Raw genomic sequence first — 23,066 nt, 5'->3', positions numbered from 1 at the left:
AATTCTTTAAAATTTCTAAGGGATTAGATAAAGAGCTTAATATCTAAAAATGTAATATGTATAATACTGATACCATATGACACGTTTAATTGTAATCATTTTCACCACCTTGTAAAAGGCACACACACACACACACCAAGAATTTTTTTCATACAAACTCATTAATTCTCTTTGATATTTATTGTGAAGAGGAAGTTTTGAATTTTTTTTTCACACAAAAAACAGTTGACTAGGTTTCCTGATTCACTTCTAACCATGCTCCACTTCTCAAACATTGTAAACCACAATTCCACACTCTATATGCTCAATATTATGCTCCAATTGATCTCATTTCCAGAACATTATACAACAATATACAGTACATGCATTTATGAAAGTTAAACATTTGTTTATATGTACAATGAAGAATAACATCACATTTCATCCTGCAGATAGTTTTAAACAAGAGGAAAACCCTCACTATCTAGTGAGTATCTTTTGGGAGACTTGTGTAAAAAAAAAAAAAGGTAATATTGATGTATTTATTTTTGAAATAATCTGATTTGTGACATTGATAAAACAAACTAATTAATGCACTTTGTGATGTTAAGACCCTCACCACCCACTCTGACATACATAATTAATGGACTGTTTAACCCTTTTGCAGTGGGTTATGGGTCAAAGGCCATGGCATCATGTTTTTTTTTACTTGAATTCAAAATTTTACTGAACTACTATGGTCAAACACTTGAATCACTTTAAATATAAATATGATTTGCTTAGTAATAACACCAAGGCCTTATACTATTTTAATATATGAAGCAAACACATACATAATCACCTTTGTTACCCTGAGAAAAATAAATTGAAAAGTACCTGAAAAATTAGCATCAAAGCTTGTACGCTTACGTTGAAACTGACACAATGTACTACACGATATATACTGTCAAGCTGTTCTGTCAACTTGTTAGTGCTTTTGTCTTTTGTAGTATATGGATAACTTCTACTGACTCCAGACAAAAGAGCACTCATCATCTTTGTATCTACTTCTCCTTTCTTGACACAGGCTTTGAAAAATCCAAAATATATACTCTGTAGGTGGTCGGCAAGTAAGTTGTCTTCAGGACACAGAACCATCTACATCAAAGACAAGACCATGTGCATAATTCCAACTGAAGAAGACCATATTACATTAACTGTTTATCAAAGGAATAACTACCAAATGAAACATATGATAAATCAGATATTATATTCATTTTACAAAAGAAATTAGCAAATTTAAAAATATTTTGAAAACATCTACCCAAATTGTGCAGTTGTAGTAATATTTCCATAGGAACTTTTATATATTAGTGCAAAAACCACTTTTTATTCTGATTAAACAATAGTATATAAAACACAGTTGAAATATACTCAAATGTTCTGAATACAACTTGTTTGTTTTGTTTTTTGCGCAAAGCTGCACGAGAGCTATCTGCACTAGCTATACCTAATTTAGCAGTGTAACACTAGAGGGAATGCAGCTAGCCGTCACCACCCACTGCGAACTCTTGGGATACTCTTTTACCAATGAATAGTGGGATTGACCATCACATTATAATGCTCCCACTGCTCAAAGAGTGAGCTAGTTTTGTGCAATGGAGATTCGAATCTGCGACCCTCAGATTAAGAGTCGAGCACCTTAGCCACCTGGCCATGCCAGGCCTGAATGAAACTTTATAACAGTATTGGGTCATGCAAAGTTATTCATTATCTCCACGTGACCAAGAATATTATTCAATAAAAACACAACAAAATTTCAAAATGTACAAATAAAACTTAAGTAAAAACTAAAACCTGATTAGTTTTGATCACATCTGATGGTGGACATCTACGACAATGAAAACTTGTTCAGGTTTATTCTTTACCATTTTATTTCAATAATATTTTATCTGTGTATTTTAAAGTTTCTTGTATTCCCATTGAATATGTGGAAGAAATTAATTCAACTTGTTGGAAAATATTATTGTTTAGCATTATTGTTATAACTGAGAGGCAAGCAACACAACAAAATTATTTTCATTTAGGAGACTGTAAATTTGTGTTATTTTCTTAAGTAACATTAGTAAACAGTTACCTTATATTAAAAAAATAATCCAATCAACAGCTGAAAAAATTTGGTTTCTATACTTGACCTTTAATATGTTATAATATGTTACAATTTTGTGTGTGTGTGTTTATGACAAAGCCACATTGGACTATCTGCTGTGTCCACTGAGGGTAATCAATCTCTTGATCTTACCATTGTAAATTCATAGATTTACTGCTGTCCTTTCAAGGGACTTACAATTGTAACTCAGCTCATATCAACTTAATAGTTATAAAACATAAAAGTAAATGTCATAAAACTAAAATATATTTTCACCTGATTTAAAAAACAGAGTGCATAGTATTGGGCACGTGAAGAAATGTTTGGACGATACAGAAGTCGTTCAACTTCTTCGGCTACTACCTTCTTCATGTCAGGATGAACACTTAAAAGATGACCTAGTAGTTGAGGAATTCTGGCTGCAACTCGATGCACTGGATCTCCAATTTTATTTACCAAGCAGCTAAGTAGAAACTACACATACAAATACAGTTAATGTACAAATCGTGTGTACAGTTATCCAATAATATAATATTTTGATTGTTTTAAAAATGTAGGTGATATACAGTTGGAATTTTGGAAATAAATTGAATGACAAAGAAATGTACAACTCCCCTCTAAAAACATGCTATACCTTATTGTAAATAAAAAAAAAAGTTGAATATTTCAAAGGTATGAAATAATAATCAGTGATGTCGAGAAATATATATGCAAAAACGGCTCGTTTGGGTTGAGAATATTTTATGTAGAAGGTCGAAACATTGTTCACTCTTCTACGTAATATATTTTCTCAACCCAAATGAGGTATGGTTAAATTTTCATTTGTTTGTCTGTCTTCACAAAATTCAATCTTTTTAAAGATAAAACAAATACAAATTCTAAGATTAGCACTTCTTTACTCTAAGATTTCTTTCTTTTTTTTAATATCAGAGACTCCTGTGAGTGATTTGGAAATTAGGATTAAAACTGGAGAAAATCACGTTTTTGTAATACGACTGAAGTAAAATAACAATAAATATGCCACAATACATAAATCTCTCTTTTATATCAACTAGTACTTAAGATGGAGAAAAGGTTAAACAGTTAATTCTACCAACATGCATAAGTAAAAGTGTGCATGTTAAGACATACAGGGTTATAAATAAACTTGGTACCAAAATGCAGTTAATAAATTGAATTTTAATATAAGCATCAATTCTTTAATTTCAAAATGAAATAACTAAATAAATTTTCAAGACCTGCTAATCTGAACAACAGAATATTATTTCTCTTTAACTTGACCATTTTCTACTTTTTCATCACTCCTCTCTGATATTCCAGGTTTAACATAAATTACCAGATATTATTAAGGCATAATCTGTTTTATAACTTTCAATCTTCATTGCTTAGAAAATCAAACCCACTTGCCATACTCTCCTGACATATACTATTAAATCATTTATGGCCAATAAAAAGATAGTTATAAATTACCATCATTTTACTTGTTCTCAGTATAAATTCTTAATTATTTCACCTTCAGATTCAAATTTACTAACACCAAGTTCAAACAGACCAGCTTTGGGATTTATTTCAAGGCAATTATGCCTTACTTAGAAATCCCATTAGATAACAATAGTTATAGAACATTGTTGGCTTTGTTATAATATTTTATTCTTAAGTGCTTATTCCAAATAACTAAAAATTTGCAAGTTACCAATAACTCTTTACAAGAAATTAGGATTAATTTTCATTGGAGGGCCAATGGCAAAACAAAAAAGAGACCTAACATAAATACTAAAACACCAGTGGATGCTGTTATAATAGTAACTAAAATGTAAAAATCAAAAACTTACTAAGTTAGATAATGTTAGACTAGATCATATAATGAAATATTTCTCTATGAAATATGTTCACATGTAGCTTGAGTATTATGTCATTCAATAATGCAACTTGAACTACAGACTTGCCATGTGATTTACAGCTTGTATTATTGGATAACTATGGGATAATGAGCTAAAGAAACAAATTAAATAAAACAGAAGTTACCTAGTGCGAGTTAAGTTGTTTAAGAAATATTCTAATTTTTTGTTAAATTTGCATTCATTCGAGAGAGAAAAAAAGAAAAAAGGGTAATTTAGATTTAATTTTTTTTCTTCTGATGGTTACAAGGTTGGTCAAATTGACAAAGTCCATACAGTGTTATAACAGAAAAAATGAGAGATAAAATACATGTTTTTTATATTAATTTTGGAGGTTCTAGAGGTTATGACAATAAAAATTGAGAACTGTAAGATGAAAAAAAAGTATTTTTAATCTTAATAAGAAAGTCACTTTGTGCTCAGGGACTGAATTACACTCTGACTCCATATATTCATGAACAAATATTTAGTAAAAACTCTTGCTTAAAACAATCTGATTTTTTGGGTACAAAATACATGTAATGTTTACTAAATGCTGCCAAATTTTGTAAAAATGCTCTTACTACATTAAAAAAGTTATAGTATAAATACTTTCATAGTTACCTGATGTTTACTGTGCCAACCAATCTCTGTATAGAGATTTAATGTTATGCCAGATTATTGCCATAAACCAGTGTACAAACCTGTTCTTGTTCTGGATTTTGAGTTAAAAGTTCACTCATAGTTGTTACAGCTTTCTGCTTCATCTTTTCAACTGTGTCATGTGATACTTTTTCTAATGCCCGTAAAAACATGTTGTATCGTTCTTTAAGTTGATCTTCAAAGTACCACAATAACAAACGACGATCTCTAGCTTCTCGATTGCCACTTGATAGTTCCTCCAACATAGTGAGTGGATGCTGGAATGAACAATTAAAGAGTTAGACTGTAATTTCAAGACATGATGACACACATGATTCTCATTCCATACAACTTCCTAACATTAAGTTCAATAACAGCAGTGGGTATTTACAGTAATTGACATTCAATGTTTGATTTTCCCTTACAACTAAGAGTAATTTCTATGCAACTTAAGATACTTTGTAACTTGGAATTGTTACTAACAGAAATCATTTTTAGTATGCTACTTGCCTTACCACAAACACCTGCAAAAAAATGAATGAATGGTTTAGGGCATGACCTTAATTTACCTCAATAACTACTTTCTTTCATGTGTGGCCTCCAATTTCTACACAAAAAGGTTTCTTTAATATACAACCTGTACTTAGCACACAAAATAATTTCTGTAGTTTATAAGTTGAACTTTCCATTAACTGAAAGTCTGTTAGCACTTGCTACACAAATTATGTTAAATAAATAACCTACATTTGTGGCAAAAGTTTGTTTTTCAAGAAATACAAAAACATAACTAAATATTTGAAGTGCACATCACTTTTAAAAGTGGAAAAATAAAGAGATTATTTCTAAATATACAGCAAAACTGAACTCCTGAAGAAGGTTTACCAGCTTAATATAAAACAAAACAGTTTAAACAATTTTAAGTTGATATTAGAATGTATAATAAAGTGCATTATATCAAAATCAGAAAATAAATATATTTTGAAAATTTTTTAATGATTAACTTAGAATATAGGATCTAGCTAACAACACTGCACATGTTACACATGACACTTATTTTACTGACTTCACATGGAGAGTCAATCAACATATATGCATTTACATTGTATGTCTACCAAATACAGGTTATCAAAAATCAAGAATTTGAAATAAAGACAACAGCAATAAAAAACTTGAAATGGCATTATCATTTAGGCCACTGATTCAAAGTACCTGTGCTGTGCATGACATTAGTTATTTTAATATGGTGATAACTTCAAGTAGTAAATATCAAAATAGAAGCAAACTCAAACCCTGCACCAATAACTTGTACATTTGAATTCATTCACCTGAGGTACTCTACCAAATTTCTTCAATATTGATTCAACTAGTTTCTCAGAAAAATTAGCATAAATATTGCAATTGTTCTATAATTAAAAATGTTATTAAATCAAGAATGTCAGAACTCAAAAGAATAACAGACAAATAAAGTGCAGTGAAATAAATATATGACACTGGATAATAAAAGTGCATACACAAACATAACACATTTATCCTTTGTGTAAGTATTGCAAAGTCCATATCTTATGAAGAAATAGCCAACAATGTGCCACCTAATCTTTCATAATATTTCACGACATAAGCACAGAACTAAAACTGATGTCAGACAATCATAACATGCATCAGAGACCATATGTTTTTGAAATAAATCTTAATGACATTAGCTCTCTCAGTCACAGTTGCTTAGTCTGAAAACCTTAAATACTTCACAAAATTTAACTATATCTATTAGCATGAAACTTGACATGCATTTTTTGTAAAGTTAGAAGTCTATTGTTATTCAAACTTAGAGTTTCTATTATAGTATGACATGCTTTTTTTTCACAATTATTTTTGTGAAAAATATATTATATTAACAAAAAACATGCTAATTCCTAGATCCCATTTCTTTATTTATAAAACCATACAATTTTTTGTAAAATCAAGTTCTATTACAGAAATAACTCTTGTACACTTTTTGTTAAAACCGTAACATTTAGTTCTTATGTCTGGACATAAACCACACTTGTATTGTTATAAAAACTATTCTAATTCCAAGAAATAAATCAATAAAACAATTTTTTCTATTTTCTATTATTGCCTAGAATGTATATTTTACATATTCAAACAGTGTAAACTTAACTGAGATTCTAATTTTATTAAAATTATGATAATATTTTTATATTTTACTGTTGTTGAGCTATCATACTTACCTGATGCGAGCTGAAAGGTCAAATTTCAATTATAAAAGTGTACTTTGCTCAGAAGCTGTACTGTCACTAAAACTGTTATGCTAAGAGCCTAATCTGATAATTTATTTATTTATAAAAATATATGCAGCATTAAAATATACAAAGTATAAAACTAACAAAGTATACGACAATAAAATAAAAAAAACGCACACACACTACAAAACTTTTAAGCTTATAATTAGTCTGGAAAACTTTTGTAACTATTCTGATTGTGATATCAAAAAAACCACCTATTTCAAGTGACATTAAATAAATGTCAACAGTTGTTTAGACTGTCTCAATCTTTATTCTTCTAAAATTTTTCCAGATTGAGCCTCAAAACAATACACTTTCATGTGGATGTCAAATGAAAAACTAGATATCTCTATCATTTCATGAAAAATGGTTTAAAGTATACTGAAAGTGTGATGTTTAAACAAAATATCTCGCCTCCTGCGAAGTCCATAAGCACATAAGTAAATTTGGAATGAAATATTCTTTAAAGACAAAACCTAACAACCATAAGCAAATTTTAAAAAAACAACAAAAAACGTATACACATTTTACAGTTTAAATGGTTAATAAAAAAGGTTAGAAATGCAGGAAATCTACATTTATTATAAACCTGTAACAAATATAGAGACTAAATTACTTTTGTCTCTATATTATAAGGAATTTAGCTTCTGTTTTTAGAGTACAAAATTTTGAAATACCTGTTCAAATTTACGTAGTTTTCTATCTTCCAGCAGCAAGTCTGATAAAAACAAATCACGTAGAGAATCTAAACAGACACATAAAGAAATACTAAAAACCTTCGTATTTGTTACAAAAAGAAATAATTTACAATTCATTAACAAACCATAGACAAAGTAGTATTAAGATTAAAAATTAAATTATACTAAATGGTACTTAGAATTACAATTTAAAGAAAACATAGTAAATTGCTCAACACTAGAGGCTAGCACCCATTCACACCAGCTTTGACTTTTGTACCAATTTAATCTTCAGCATACAAATATAACACTGGCACATGAAACATGTTAAGAATTCATCAGTACGTAGTAAAGCCTTGAGTCTTTAACACATTAATTGATCAATAAGTAAAAAAGGCAAGCTTACCCTACATTATTTGTAAAATCAAACAACATTAACCATATGTATGCAATAGTGGTTGTGGGATCAAATACATTAATGCCATGACTTTGTTTTTTACAGGATTACATTCAAATTTTAATTAAACAATTTATTATTGACTTATGTTGAGTTAAAATATGGCATGTTCTTAATAATCATTCAGCACTATAAATTGGGAAGGATAATATACAATATCTCTAATGTGTTTAACAGTATCAAAGCATGCCATTTTCAAAGTTGTAACAAAATCTGATTTGTTTATAATTTTTCTGATCTGATCTAAAATCTAATACTCCCTGACCCGATTTTATATCACAAAGTGAAAAAAAGTTAAACTAGTATTTCTCTACTAAAAAAAGTTTCTTAGTGTCAAAACAAAGACTGAAAGATAAGTTAATTGTTAATTTTTCATGTTGACATCTCATATTAATAAAAATAAACCATGCTTTTTTAAATAACACTTCTTGAAAAATTAGAATATATATATACACACACGAAAAAATAGACCTGTGCAGAAAAATAACAAATCACTCAACATCTACAATAACTTACCGATTGCCATCATACACTCCCGTTTCCCTTTGGTATTTACCATGGCAATCAGAGAGTCAACATTGGAGAGATTATGAACTGGTGAGTCCTGTATCAAAAGTGTGTAGGCTGCAACTTTATCTGCCAATGTTCCAGAAATCAGAACTGTCCGAACCCATTCAAAATCTGATCTTACACGTCGAGTATGTTGATCTAAGTATACAAAAATAAATTACTAAATACTTAATTCAACACCATAAAAATTAAATTTTTATTCAGCAATATTAAGTTGTTTTTAATAAAATATTCTAAACAATTACTTCATTCTGTTCAAAATCAGTTTGCTAATGTGAGTGAACATAATTTGTTAAGAGTACAATTATATAAACATAAAACAGTATATTTTTCTCAAACTAAAATGTATTTTTTTAAGAATACAAGTACAAAATTAAAATTTGTAAATAAAAATATTTAAATTCTTGCAAATAAAACAGTGCAGATCTGTTTAGCAATCTAATAAATTATTTCTCGACTTATTACACATCCATCATTCAAGTTGACAGTTAATAAATGAAAACCATTATAATATGCACTCCCTTAAAAGTTTAATTGTGAATTTAATACAATATTTAAATACATATTTACATTCAAGTTTTCTCAATGTAAAAGATTGTTAAAAAATTATACAGCTTTTTGAGATAAAAAAAACAACACAAGTTTCAGTAAAAAGGAATTTTAAGTTTATCTAATCACCAATGATCAGTTATTTTACTAACAAGGATCTACACTTTGACTATTGAATATAATATTCTATATCACAGTATGGACAAAATAGCCTGTAAGTGAGCATAGGTGCAAACTCTGAATTATCTCAGTTTACTATAATCAGAAATATGAACATTGTAGATGTACCCTTTGTTATTTGTGTGGTTATGAAATTCTTCAGAATTATTCTAAAAATAAGAGAATCATGGATCAATAGACATTAGACTTTAGCTAGCAACAGTTGTAGTTTCCAACAACAAGTATAAATTATTTGTGACAATTCATTTGTGCCCGCTGGTACAACTTGCCAATTTGGCAGTTAATGTGAATCTCCACCTGAAAACTACTTACAATCCCTTTTCTGTTCTACACATTTTGCAGCTACCATCCATCTCTCAGAAGCACAGGCAAACAGCTAAGAAAATATGCTTCATTTGGTCAATGATATGAATGTTTCTAATATTGTTGGTTGACTAATTTAGCCAGTGATATAGATTAGCTTTCCAAAGCATAGCATTATTTGATTTGAAGCTAAATATTGGCATAAAAAATTATGTTTGATAATTGGCATAAAAAATATTTGTTAAAAAAAGAAAAACATTAAATAAAGGTAATTGTGATAATTTTTTCTGTTAAAACTTACTGACGTTCTTCCTGACAAATATCAAATTGCAAAGGTAAACAAGAAAATGATAATATTCTTTAAATCATAAAAACTAGAAACATTCAAATAAGTTAAAACTAATAACTTGTTGAACTACAAGCACTTCATTCATTCATAAAACTTTATAAACACAATTCAGCTGTTACAACATTACACTCATGTAAAGAAAACTTCATCTTTAATTTAAACTTCTATTAACATAATGCCAAGTTGTATGCTACAAGAAAGTCCATATTATAACAATTATGGAGAGAAAAGGATTCAAATATTTATTGTACCTAAAGCAGAACATGGTGCAGAATTTCACATAAACAAGGTGTAACAATTAGCAACACATAAAATCAACTTTGCCATATCTACCAGAGGTTACTCAACAAATCAAGTATCTCTCAAATTGTGTTAAACAGTTACTAACCTCAAAGAGTTTGGCTCAGGTGGAAATCAGAATGTTTACAATAATAAAGACTGGAATTCTCAGGATAAATTACAAATGTTAAAATAGATTCACGAGTAAATTAGTTAATCTTCAAAGACAGTATGTGTTCTATATGTTTCATGGATCACATTGACAACATAAAGAGATGCATAAGACAAAGTTGTGATTATTGTAGCATCTGGATTTATTCTGATCATATGTTGGAGGTGCATTTAATTATCATAGTATATAAGAATACAACATAAGCAACTATCATAGATAAATGATGTAAACTTGATGACTAGGAAATGATTCTATTTTTCATCTAATATAATTTTATTAAATTGTAAGTAACTCAGTTTTTGTAGTTGTTGACTTTTTTGTTTCAATACTTTTGCAGCATTAAAACTTTCTATATTACTATAGCTTGGTAGGTTATGTATGTATCACTTCCCACTTGTCTTTATAAAATTACAAATGTTTACTATACTTATTACTAATGAAATAGATTAGATAATTTTTTTTTTAATATTTTCAAACTCATGAAAGCGATTGAGTTCCAAATTATATTCTAGTAGCAACTGATTGTAAAATATGATATCTCTGCTTAAGGACAATTGCCTTTCACTTCCTGTGTACACATCCATGGATTGTTTACTTTCTCTTGCAATGATAATGTTTAAGTGTACTATACATTATTTTTTTTGTCCATATCAAGTTATCGTTTCAAGCAACTTGCACCTAAAATATTTGAATGTTACTTTTTGTAGACCATCGTAAGTAACTTCAGCAGTTAGTTGAAACTATAACATTTAACACAAAAGTGAATTTTTACAGTCAGTTTCTATGATAAGATGTTATTAATTTCTTGACCATTCAGAAAGATTAAAAAAAGAAAAGTAAGAAGGCAAGAGAAATCAAATGGCTTTGGTCCAACAAATATCAAAATATGATGATAAACCTGGAATGTTTGAAAACTAAATAATTTTCACATGATGGCAAAAATTCTCTGTCAGTAATATATAATATTTTCCTGCAGCTTTTGCAAAACTAAGAACTAAAACAGTAATTAAACTGTATTATCATTTTCTTGTATTATAGTTCTGGATATTTTCTTCAAGTAAAATATTGATCATAGTTGAGGAAGAATCATTTCAGTTCCATGATTAATTTTAGTAATTAATTTTCATTTTGGATAAGTGATGAATCTTAAGATCAGTTAAGAAAATCCCAAAGTGTGGTCTTGAGAGTCCTAAGAGCTTCTGAAACTCTAGTCAATAACAAGTGTCATGTTACAATCAATGAAAACATTTCTATCATCATCATTATTATTCCACCTCTAGCAGCTTGCAAGGATGGCCATATAACTCTATCTTCAATCCAAAAAGGGATAATACACAATACACTTCAAGATTTCTGCAGTTGTCAGTCAATATCAAGTGCTCTCACAAATAATATCATACTGTAATGGAAATGTTGCTTATATGATACTGGAAAAAACTTTATTATGCAAAGTGCAACCCCAAACTTTGTGAAATGTTTATTCTGTATGCATGCAGATTTGCAATAGAGGTCACAATTTTCCTGTTTCACCCGTTTCCCATTTTCGAGAACTTTATTTTTCTCCATTTTCAGGGTGCAGATATGATGTCGTGAATACATCATATACAGATCTAATGCTCTGGCACCATGGATAATAAAAGATAATCTTTCTACTTAAAAAATAGTATAATCAATGTTCAAAAGAAAATAACTTTTAGACTAAATATGCAAGTCTAGAAACATCACTACAATTACTTAAAACTCGCCATGGCAAAGAATATGAAGGTTATAAACCCAAAACAAACATTTACTATTATTATGCAAGTAGAAACACGAGAATGTTCAATTATTTTGTGTATAGATTTCAATAACTGTTTATGATTCTGTATCATTATTTTTCTTGATTTAGAATTAAACATGTTGTTGCTTTTCTCAGTGCACTGGTAACACTGACTAGTACAAATACCAGTTGAACTGGTGAAATGAAGTTGTGCTTAAAAAGTGTGATATTTCACACAAAACAAAAGTTTCAGAAAAGGTTTTGAATCAATGTTGTTAAAATTTTCATTTGCTCTTAAATGTCATTACCCTCTTTATAAATGAAAATTACAGAGATTATGCAAACCAAAGTTCCAGACTCAAGCAATTTTTCAGGATGGAATTCTCTTTTTTCTAGAAACCAAAAACATCAATTACTAAAGACTATTTCTTGCTTAGACTTATGAGTATTCAAACAGTTGATCTGCTTCATAATTGGAAGATGCTAGAATTCCTTTAAATTCTATTTAAATAACTGAAACATATATATATTCTCTTGTAAGAAAGGAAACTCGGCAATATAACTAAAAACAAATAAATACTTCAAGAAATTAATGAGTTCTGAACTGTACAAATATTGAAATGCTTTACTTTATTTGCTGTAACCCCCAAACAAGAAAACATTACTCCATATCTCATACTTTCAACTATGGAAAGTTAGCCCTACACAAGTTCACTTAATGGGCATGGGAACAGATAACTTGACCACCCCTGTACTGGGAAGATACGTCGACCGTGATTTCAAATTCAAGTCTATTTACAAAAAATGTAGGAAACTTTAGTAAAATGTTTTAAGTCTGTTGTACACTTAAAATGTAACAAAATAATTTGTACTATGCATTTAAGATGTTAGTCTGACTTAGATTTTAACAAGTTGGAGTGCACTGCAATGTTCACATGACAAATATAAACACTTTTATCCATTGTACAGTTTGCATATTGAACTTGAATAACCTCTAGAACATATGAAATGCATATATACATTTTTCCGTATCCATATATATTCAATCTAGTATTCACTCTCTTCACCATGAGCTGTATTTAAATTATCAGTGTAGGGTAAAATAAATAATTGATACTTCTGGCATCTATTACATAATACTATGTTGAAAGGCACTCTGTAAAAGGTTGTGGCATGCAAACTTTGATCCCCACACATGCAGCTAATCAAGTCATGGCTAATGTATACAAGGCTGAAACCATGAAACTTCATATATCTAGTTAATGTCAACTATGTATATGTATATTCCAATAACACTATCAATTCTCAAGTTCCTCCACCAACATTACAAGCTTTTGTTTATAATATAATACAACCCTCTGTATTTACTCGGATTAAAATATTTAATATTTGTCGTTCCAACCACAAGTAATTAGTATTCTTTCATGATCAACAATAGTTTAGAATATAGTTTATGAAAGTATTGCACAGAAACAGAAGGTATACTACAAACTGATATCTCTTGGACTTAAATCCAAACCAGTTAGTCATGCCAAAAACAAGTCACCATTGTAATATCAAGGCTTAATAAAATTAGATTTTTGTCATCTTACACACCCCACGTACTGATAACTACTAACATTGCTTTCCCTCAACCACTCACTTAAATGCTGATGTTGTACAACCATATGCACATTGTATTATATTAAAATGTCAAAAAATAACAAAAATCCACATTCCAGTGAGTTTTCTCAGGTTCACGAGGAAATCCGAGCTCTAACTGTGTCTTAATTATTTCAGATTGTACTCTAATAAAGATTTTGTAAAATATCACTAGTTAGCCCATGTTGAAAAAGTTTATTTATTAGCACAATCTGAGTTTCATCATGATGTAAATTATAAGTCATAAAAATGAGTTGTGGTGGTATTTTGCAAAAACATTCACCTATAAATCTACATTAAGAAAGCATTCACTTTGGAATAGTCATAAATTGAGTGTACCCGACTTCTGTATTTATTCATCTACTGCTTATAGTGTTACAAAGATACTATAATATTTAACCTTACTCGCTAGATAAATATAAAACAAAAACATAAATTTGATCATATCACTGAGATGAACACAAGAACAGTTATACATACATTTTTTATATCGTTCAACGTCACCCGACAAAAGTTTTTGAGCAAAAGATCGTAACTCTAATGAAACTTCATTTGGTATTGTCTCCTGAAGAGGAGGTTCAGCCGAGAGCTATTAAAGAATATCATTTAAAAAACCTTTTGTGATAGAAAACAAAAAAATTCACTATGTACATAACTTATTTCATGATCAAATAAATTTGGAATCAATTTTCAACACTTTATAAATAATATGAACAAATTTCGTCAACCTATTTAAAATCAAACTGGAACTTACAGCTGTGATGCCCTTAAAGATCAGAATTAGTGTACATATGTTGCATAAAACATGCTCTTGGATTGCATTAAAACACAAACACAAGATGTTGCACAATGACCAAAATATTACAAAATTATGACCGAGATCATTTTTCAACACATAAACAAATGCCTTTATAAGTTGTTTTTTTGTGTATAATGTTTAAACTGTCCTTTACCCAATTAACCTACATTTACAATAATACAGGAATAAGTAAAATTAGTGTTACTAATTTACTCTATGGCAGCCAAAAACTGCATATTTTAACCTTTTAAAGGTAGAGTATATCTTTACTCAGAATTATTTTTCATGTACTTTATGGAAATATACTGATAATCCTACAGAACAGGCACAGGTATTCATAATGTTACTGAGCTGTAGACAAGCACAAATACCTAAAATCAGGTAATCATCTTGCTTGCAGTCTTTTGTTCTACCTTCCCCTAAGGTGTGGGTCATTCCCAAAGAAGGGGTTATGTAATTGTTTGTAAGGATTAGCATAAGCTTGGAGTTAATTTCTCTTAAGTATATGATAAGAATGATGCAGAAAATATAGAATATTAGGATACTGCACAAAGACTTCACTCTGAAAGATTATTTTCCTCATAGCTTCAGCAACTAAAAAGATCAAACAAATTAAGAACTGGTCAACAAATGATGTATGATTGTATAGTACCACATAAGGACTCTCTGACTCAACTATGTGGTGCAGACACAATCCTTTCTGCAGAAGTCTGATTCCTTTCTGTTTCATTAGTTGGCATATTAGTCTATAAACTTAGAATCTGACCAGTACAAAACAATAACACCCAACTATTCAAACATCAAGCAATCCTAAAATAAAGATTAATCTTCATTTTAAAATGTGTTTGATTCCTCATTCCTTTGTTATTAAATTCATTGTTCTTTTGTGAAACTTTTTCTACTTATGATGGATTTCTTCACTTGTTGGATACCAATGAATTTCAGTACCACATAATATCACAAAGTACTATTTTTGGGGGATGTTAAGAAAGTTATATATTTTTTGTGTGTCAGATATTCATATTCATAAACTGTTGATTTTGGGCAGTAAACGCATTTTAAATTATTTTTTTAATGTAAAATTCTTAACTAATTATCTTTCACTTGCATGTAAGAGATTGAATGAATTGTGTGCACTTTATACAATTGAAAAAAATAAGAAGAAACAACATTTTCTTTCTCAACTAACTTCAATCCACTGGAAGACTCGGAGCACGTCCTAATCTCATTTTTTTCCACAAAACAGAACCTATACATATCTCTAGATTTTCTCCTAAACAGTTTTAGATTTAAACTATTTCTAACACTAATATAGGTTGGGTAATGAATACAGTCTAAAACATATTGGTATATTAAAGTAACGTAATCATTATTAAAGACATGAAATTTGCACTAGAGTTTATACTTCTCAGTTACATAAACAACGCCATATCCTACAGTATTTTGTTTTTATGAAAACAGATACAAGATGTAAAACAATTGTACTTCTAAAATTAAATGTTCCTGAACTTAAATTTCCTCGAAAAAAACATAAGTAAAACAAACAAAGTTTTAAATAAAGTTTTTAACATTTAGAATCATACTGAAGATTATATGATATAGTCAGTATACAATCTCTCATATTTAAATATAAAAGTTTATACCGAATGCAAATTTATTTGTCAAATTATTAATATTTATTTGGTGGCACAATAAAAAATAAAACTGTGGTGAAAAGGTCAGCATAAGGATGTCAGCTTTGTATGTTACTACTACAGCAGAGTGAAATAATGTAATACCTCACTCATACACTCAATACAGCTTGAATTTTTATAGCCATGCCATTTTAAGCATATTTTTTGAAGTAATTTAATTCTATGAATAGATTATTTGTTAAAGTTGAAAACTTTCATGCAGTTTTAGAATAATTTACTGGTATTATATGTTTCATTTCACAAATTGGATTTAAGTGTAAAAAAAAAAAGTTAAAAAATGAAATAAAAACCATGTCACATGTTTAAATTTCAGTCATTCACAAATTGACTGTGTTCACAATACACATATCTTAAATTATGTTTGAAACATTTAACTACAAAAAGAGAACATAAAGCAATGTTTTCCTTTGTTTTTCTCAGTTTTTCAATTATATGAAGACAAAGCATCTATCCTAAAATTTTATCTAGCAAATAAAATATATATTTTGGACAGAAAATATTGTAAAAATTTTAAAATCCAGAACAATATATTTCCTCCGATTCTCACCTGATGTTCATACCATTTAATCCCATTCTTAACAATCAAAGTACTTCGTTGTTGTGATTCATTATTCAAGAGCACTTTATCAGAACTCTTGGCAGTATCATCACTAGTGCTCGTGACTTGGTTATCCTGTATTTTGAATTTGTTCCTTCGTTTTGTCTTGCTAGTCATCATACTTGAGGATTGAGTAGCTGGTAGTTTATCACTAGTACTGCGCACTTCATTCAAATTATTATTATCTCCTTTCTTGTACTGATGTGTTTTCACTTCCTTCATTGGTGTTTTTAGGAACTTTGAACTGTCAATATAAATATTAATAAATATTAATAACTGTTAAGAAACAGAATAATAACAACTGAATGTTTTGAAAGTTTTAAGTTCACTGTCATAAAAAAATTAAATCTTTAATATTATATGCATGATATTTTAGTTGTCCTCTTCTCACCTCAGTGAACCTATATTTATGTAGGACTTGAAAAATACCTGGCACTAATGCTACTGATTTATTCTTCCAACTTATTCACAGATACATTATTTTATTTTTATAAAATCTTTATTTTAGATCTCTAGAATGAGTAAAATTTTCATTAAAAAGTACATAAACTACAGCTTGTATAGATATTATGTGGAATTTCCTGTCACAGAAAAATTTCTAAATATCAAAATAAATATTTAGATATTTATCTCAAAATAAATTTACATTGTATGAAAAATGCCTTTCCAAGTAACTACATAAAAAAGTAAAACAAAGAGATTGAAGAAAAAGTGCTAAAACCAACATCTTTTTTCCAAAGTCATTATGGATTTTCAATGTGGCTTTTTTTACATTCTGATAATTATTTTCAAATACAAATAGTTTTAATTTTGTAATAATATAATTTATTTTCAGAATAAAAACTATAATGTTCTTAAGTGTAAAGACCTTGAGAATTCTTCACCACTATTCAGTAAAATGTAAATAACCTTATTTCAAAAATGTCTCACTTTAACCAGTGCTGCATTTAACATATAACGTGACTCACAAAAAATAAACATTTAGGTGTGTTCTTTTAATAATTACTTTTAAGTTAAGAAATTAACTTGTACATAATGTTAAAATCTGAATTATGATTTAAAATTTGACATCAAAATCAGTAACATAAGTTCAAAAATAGTATTTTAATAAAATTTTGAATGCAAGTCAACAAACATGATGACATGGCCTTTGATCCATGACCAGTCACAAAAGGATTAAATTAGAAGCAAGCTGACGTGGCAGATCACATTCTATAAAAATGGCAAGCACTTTAAATAACATAATAAATGGTTGCTAATACCATGACAAATGAAGAAATAGTGTGACCTGACAGCCAGTACTACAAATGTGGCACTTACAAGCCCTTCCAAAACTCTTGTCCTTACAAATCAGTAGTGAGAACTGAGGTGTAATGTAATCAATTGATCTAATACCTTAGTTAAATACTGAACTTACATATTAAGTGGAACCATTGACTTAAATACAACAAAGTGTCAGTTTTACATCTTTAAAAACATTCTAACTCTCCTACAGCCAGTATGTTGTAGACCAATTGGCCTTAGTCCACTTGACCAGCAGACCACAAGATAACCACTCCAGCCTAATAAAGAATAATTGTTCATTTTTTCATGTTTTAGAATTATCCTAACAATTACTAGACTTTTTGTTTATGTTTATTTTGTTCTACAGTGTTAAAATTTCCATGTAAAAGATACATCCCAATACATTTTCAGCAGTTGAACTGTGTGGATAACCTCTTTATTCACATAACCCTACATGCATGGGTATAGATCAAAGTGATCATGCTGCAACCTTGGTTGGTTGGTTGTTTTAGAGTAAAGTGCCACGAACTTGGACAGAGTGCTATTCAACATGGAGTTATGAAATGGATGTCAAAATTTTTAAATTATAATTTTACCTTACAATGTTGATTTACAACTATTTGTGCTAAAGAATGTATAAGATAGAATACACAGGGATACCAAAATATAGATACATACACTGTAGAGGTTATGCAATGCAGTATGCAAACTGTAAAATACAAAAAAGCATTTTTAATCCCTCAGATGAGCACCACCTTGCACTCTGATTTGTCAATGTTCAAGTCAGACATTCATTTCCATTTCAAGTAAATGTATCTTCAGTACAAATAATTTCTTAACATACCTGTTATACTATATACAACAGATTGACATTTTGTGAAGATAAACTTGGTAAATTCTGAATTATAGTGAACAGTACTCCTCTTATATTCTAATCCAACATCTGTTTTGTTCATTACTCAAATTGGGTACACTTAATATGTACCTGATAAAATTGGATTAATTCATGTACAGAATAATTGTACTTTATCAAAATTTGTTCTCTTCATAGTACTGACATGATACAGAACAAAAAATATAAGACCAGGAATGACTTATGCTGTTAACTACTAATTTTTAGAAGAGAAAATTGTACACAAGTGTTATACACCTGAATCAGCTTAGCATGATACACATTTTAAGACAATAAATGTAAATATAAATTGAAATAATAATTAATTGTGCAGTGTTAAATGAAACTTTTCACAGTGTAATTAATGCTTTGGCTTACAAAACTTTTCATGACTAAATACCAATGCTGTATTAGTAATGTCATTCCTTATATTTATTCACTTACGTTGTTTTGCTTGATTTTGACTGCAACCCCAATTTTTTGATAAAAGCCCCAACCTAAATGTAAAAGAACATACATAAATACAGAATTTTATATATACACACACTTCTATATATCAATCCGTGTGTGTGTGTGTGTGTGTGTGCAAAATACATACCCACACACAAATAAATAGCAACAATTTGAAACAAATATTTTAGAATCACACATGAACTTCAGAACCTCCTTGTTAACAGTATTTCTGAAAACACAATTTTTCTTTCAAATATACTACAATATTTAAATAGAAAGCATGTGTTATTGTCTGTAATATAAATATCTAAAAAATGTGCAACAAATTTATTTCACAATAAATCATTTAAGTTATTCAGGGTATTAAAAGGTTTAGATTATACATTACAGATTCACTGCCAAAAATTAGTTCTTTAAAGCAAAAGTAGTTACTGTTATTTTTTTTTAAATATATTGTGACCTGGCTAGTATTTGATGCTGTGTGTGTCCTAAAAAACAATTATCACAAATAAGAACACAGTATGACAGTAACACTGTTAGAAGTGTTTTATCCCTACGCAAGTGAAAAGGAACTACTCATTTTTGTCAGTTAAACATCTACTTAATATGCTTAAATAAATCAAACTGATGGAAACAAATCACAAACATCTAAATTTTAAATTATTTACCTCATAATTAAAAAAAAACATTGCAGTATCTGTCAACAAAATATTCTCTAATCATACTGATATGCTTGTAGTTGCTAAACAGAAACAAAAATAAAAAAGTTAACATCCTTCAATTATTATTTTCAAATTATTTTATTTTTGTGGATGATCATGAAAACACTTTGAAAAATAGCAAAATTAATCACAAAAAAAATTACAACTATTTATCTAGTATGAAGAATCCAGTATTAAAATAGTCATTTGACAGAAATAATAGCAGCCTTATGACTAGGAAACATTTGTTCTTACTTCCCTTTATAGTTTCATGGGTATACAAGTAAAAAAACTATTTAAAAAAGGAAATAAAAGTAGGGATTGTTAATATTAATCAATGCAAACAAGATAGTCAGATGGCATTTGCATCAACTCTATAACAGTACAAGCACCGAGTGTTGTAAAATGTTAACAGACAAAAATTGGATGAACTCAACTATAATTGACTAGTTTTATACATTGCTATATGTTTGTTCTTACCCTAGCTATTACCTGAAGATAACACAAATACCATCCCTAATACCTTACATGTATTGTTTTTGAAGAACTGATGTTAGCCATTCTTATATCTACTTCCTTTTTGAAAAGTGTTTTTCTTTACTTGTTCCCTTCTTGTTTTTTAATGTAATGTTTCAACAGACAAAGAAAGGTTGTACTTATAACCAAGTTCTAAATACAATGAGATTCCAACTGTAAGTTTTGTTTCCTATTGGTAATTTATGTCCCACTCTGTATTTAAGCTTTTTAAAGGAACAACAAATTTCTATAAAAAAACTAACTTCAAACAGTAATGATAACTAGTAGCTAATAATACTTATAAAAGTGGATATTCCATTTGGAATAATTTTGCCTTATTAAAATTAACTGATACCATTGTTTTGTTTTGCAGTTACCATAAAAAATAGAAGCAGAAGACGTATAAACAAGAAATTCAAACTTTTTGCTATAATATTTATAACTCTTTACAGATCTTCTGACTCAGTCATTGCACAGATATCGTGATAAAAGAAAACACTGCATAGCTTTATAAAGTTCTGATGGCCTATTAAAGAAATATTTAAAACACCATTTTAATGAACAATCTAAGCCTTTCTTAGATAGACAGAGCTACAGCCTTCCTGATAAAAGCCCAAAGCAGTGGTTAAAACTGTACAGCTTTATTATACTACTACATAAGTACTTTGTAGTCAAAGTCAAATATGTACTGCATAAAATACACTGAATCAAGTTTTAAAAATAACCTATATTTAGAGTTTTCTTATAAACTTCATTAAAATGTTAAATATATTACACCATAAAATATACTTGCTTCTCTTGTAGTTTCACCTTCATCTTCTCCATCACTAGCTACCTCGAAAACTTCATCACTATGAGCAAGTTTTTTAGAGAAACTATCCTTGTTCTAAACAATTAACAAAAATACATCATATTAAAATTAATGTATAAGGTTCTCATACATCACACTACAGCTTAATATTTCCAAAAATAAAGCAATAAACTGCTAATTACTGATGCAAATTTAACAAAGCTATATTTCTGAGCATACGTCAAATGACATTTGCACAAAATAATTTTACACAAGATATTACAATATACACATTATGTGATGACAAGTAATTTCACCTAATGTCTTGACACCAATACAAGTAAGTGAGGAAAGACCAATTTACAATGAATAAAACAAAACAAAACAATAAAAACAGAATTTCTTAACATCCAGAAAGTCTTTTCTTAAACAAAGTTATCATTCTGTTAATTAGTAAACATTTCCAACATATGAATATTATCATCTTATAACTGCACATGGATAAAATTTATGATTGTACGTATTTCATCATTACCTCTAATGTAGAACAAATTTCACTTTTATTTTGTATAATTTATAAACAATCACAGTATTAAATCATTACGTTAGTGAGTATACAATGCTTCTGGAAAAGTTGGAATAAGTTTTCTATATTTCAAACTGATTTTATGTAATACACCAAAATGTTCTCATAAGCAATAAAAAAAGCCACCATCCTAACTACCTGAGCTGAAGTTTAAGTTCGATGCCACCTGCCTGTAAACCTACCCTTGAATTTTGAAAACTTAAAACCAATGTTTAATTTTTCAGGAACTTACAGATTCCATTTTAATCTCTTAATAACATAAAAAATACTTTTTATACTGTGCTTTTCTCACAAATATGAAAATCAACACTATTTATCAATGTTTTACTCTATCACTATCAGTATTATCATACTAATACCAGTGACAAACTTCACTTCTGATGAGAAATTTGAATGGCCGAATAATACGCAGTACTGACACTGTACACAAAACCATAATATTGAAGTATATTTAATACTGTTTAACCGAAAACAAAACATTAGCGCCTACTTTGTGTTTCATCGAAGGCTTCTTTCTTAAAAAGGTTTTCTTTGAAGCAGTTTGTTTAACATTATCCATACTGTACCTACGATATTTTCAGGCTTAAACTCTTCTCTTCCATGTGTGTCTTTTAATATATCAAAAGCGCCATCTGCAAGAAACACTTCACGCAAATAAAAACAATCGGCAAAAATAACAACAACAAGAAAAAGAGTTTTTCGAAGACAGCGAGACCCTAAACAACTTTTTTTATTTTTTAAACTTAAGGTACTACTCCACTATAGATTGGCTATTATTTTGCATCCCCGTCGTGCCAAACATGCTCGCCCTTTCAGCCGTGGGGGCGTTATAATGTGACGATCAATCCCACTATTCGTTGGTAAAAGAGTAGCCCAAGAATTGGCGGTGGGTGGTGATGACTAGCTGCC

At 29.1% G+C, this 23,066-nt stretch overlaps 1 protein-coding gene across 1 annotated transcript in view; it reads right to left on the bottom strand.

The window, feature by feature from the left end:
- The window catches only part of Noc1 (Nucleolar complex protein 1), a 31,847-nt gene extending 9,053 nt beyond the window's left edge, over positions 1 to 22,794 (bottom strand). Inside the window, 10 exon segments of the mRNA XM_076465508.1 lie at positions 856 to 1,116; positions 2,384 to 2,581; positions 4,689 to 4,904; positions 7,586 to 7,653; positions 8,559 to 8,750; positions 14,325 to 14,433; positions 16,885 to 17,179; positions 19,556 to 19,608; positions 21,575 to 21,667; positions 22,648 to 22,794. Coding sequence (XP_076321623.1) covers positions 856 to 1,116; positions 2,384 to 2,581; positions 4,689 to 4,904; positions 7,586 to 7,653; positions 8,559 to 8,750; positions 14,325 to 14,433; positions 16,885 to 17,179; positions 19,556 to 19,608; positions 21,575 to 21,667; positions 22,648 to 22,716 — 1,554 coding nt within the window. The 5' untranslated portion in view covers positions 22,717 to 22,794.
- Positions 22,795 to 23,066: the final 272 nt, after the last annotated feature.

This window comes from Tachypleus tridentatus, chromosome 10, assembly GCF_004210375.1.
Source record: "Tachypleus tridentatus isolate NWPU-2018 chromosome 10, ASM421037v1, whole genome shotgun sequence".
Taxonomy (NCBI): domain Eukaryota; kingdom Metazoa; phylum Arthropoda; class Merostomata; order Xiphosura; family Limulidae; genus Tachypleus; species Tachypleus tridentatus.
Note: the sequence above shows the minus strand (reverse complement) of the source record. Positions and strands in the feature narration are given on the sequence as shown.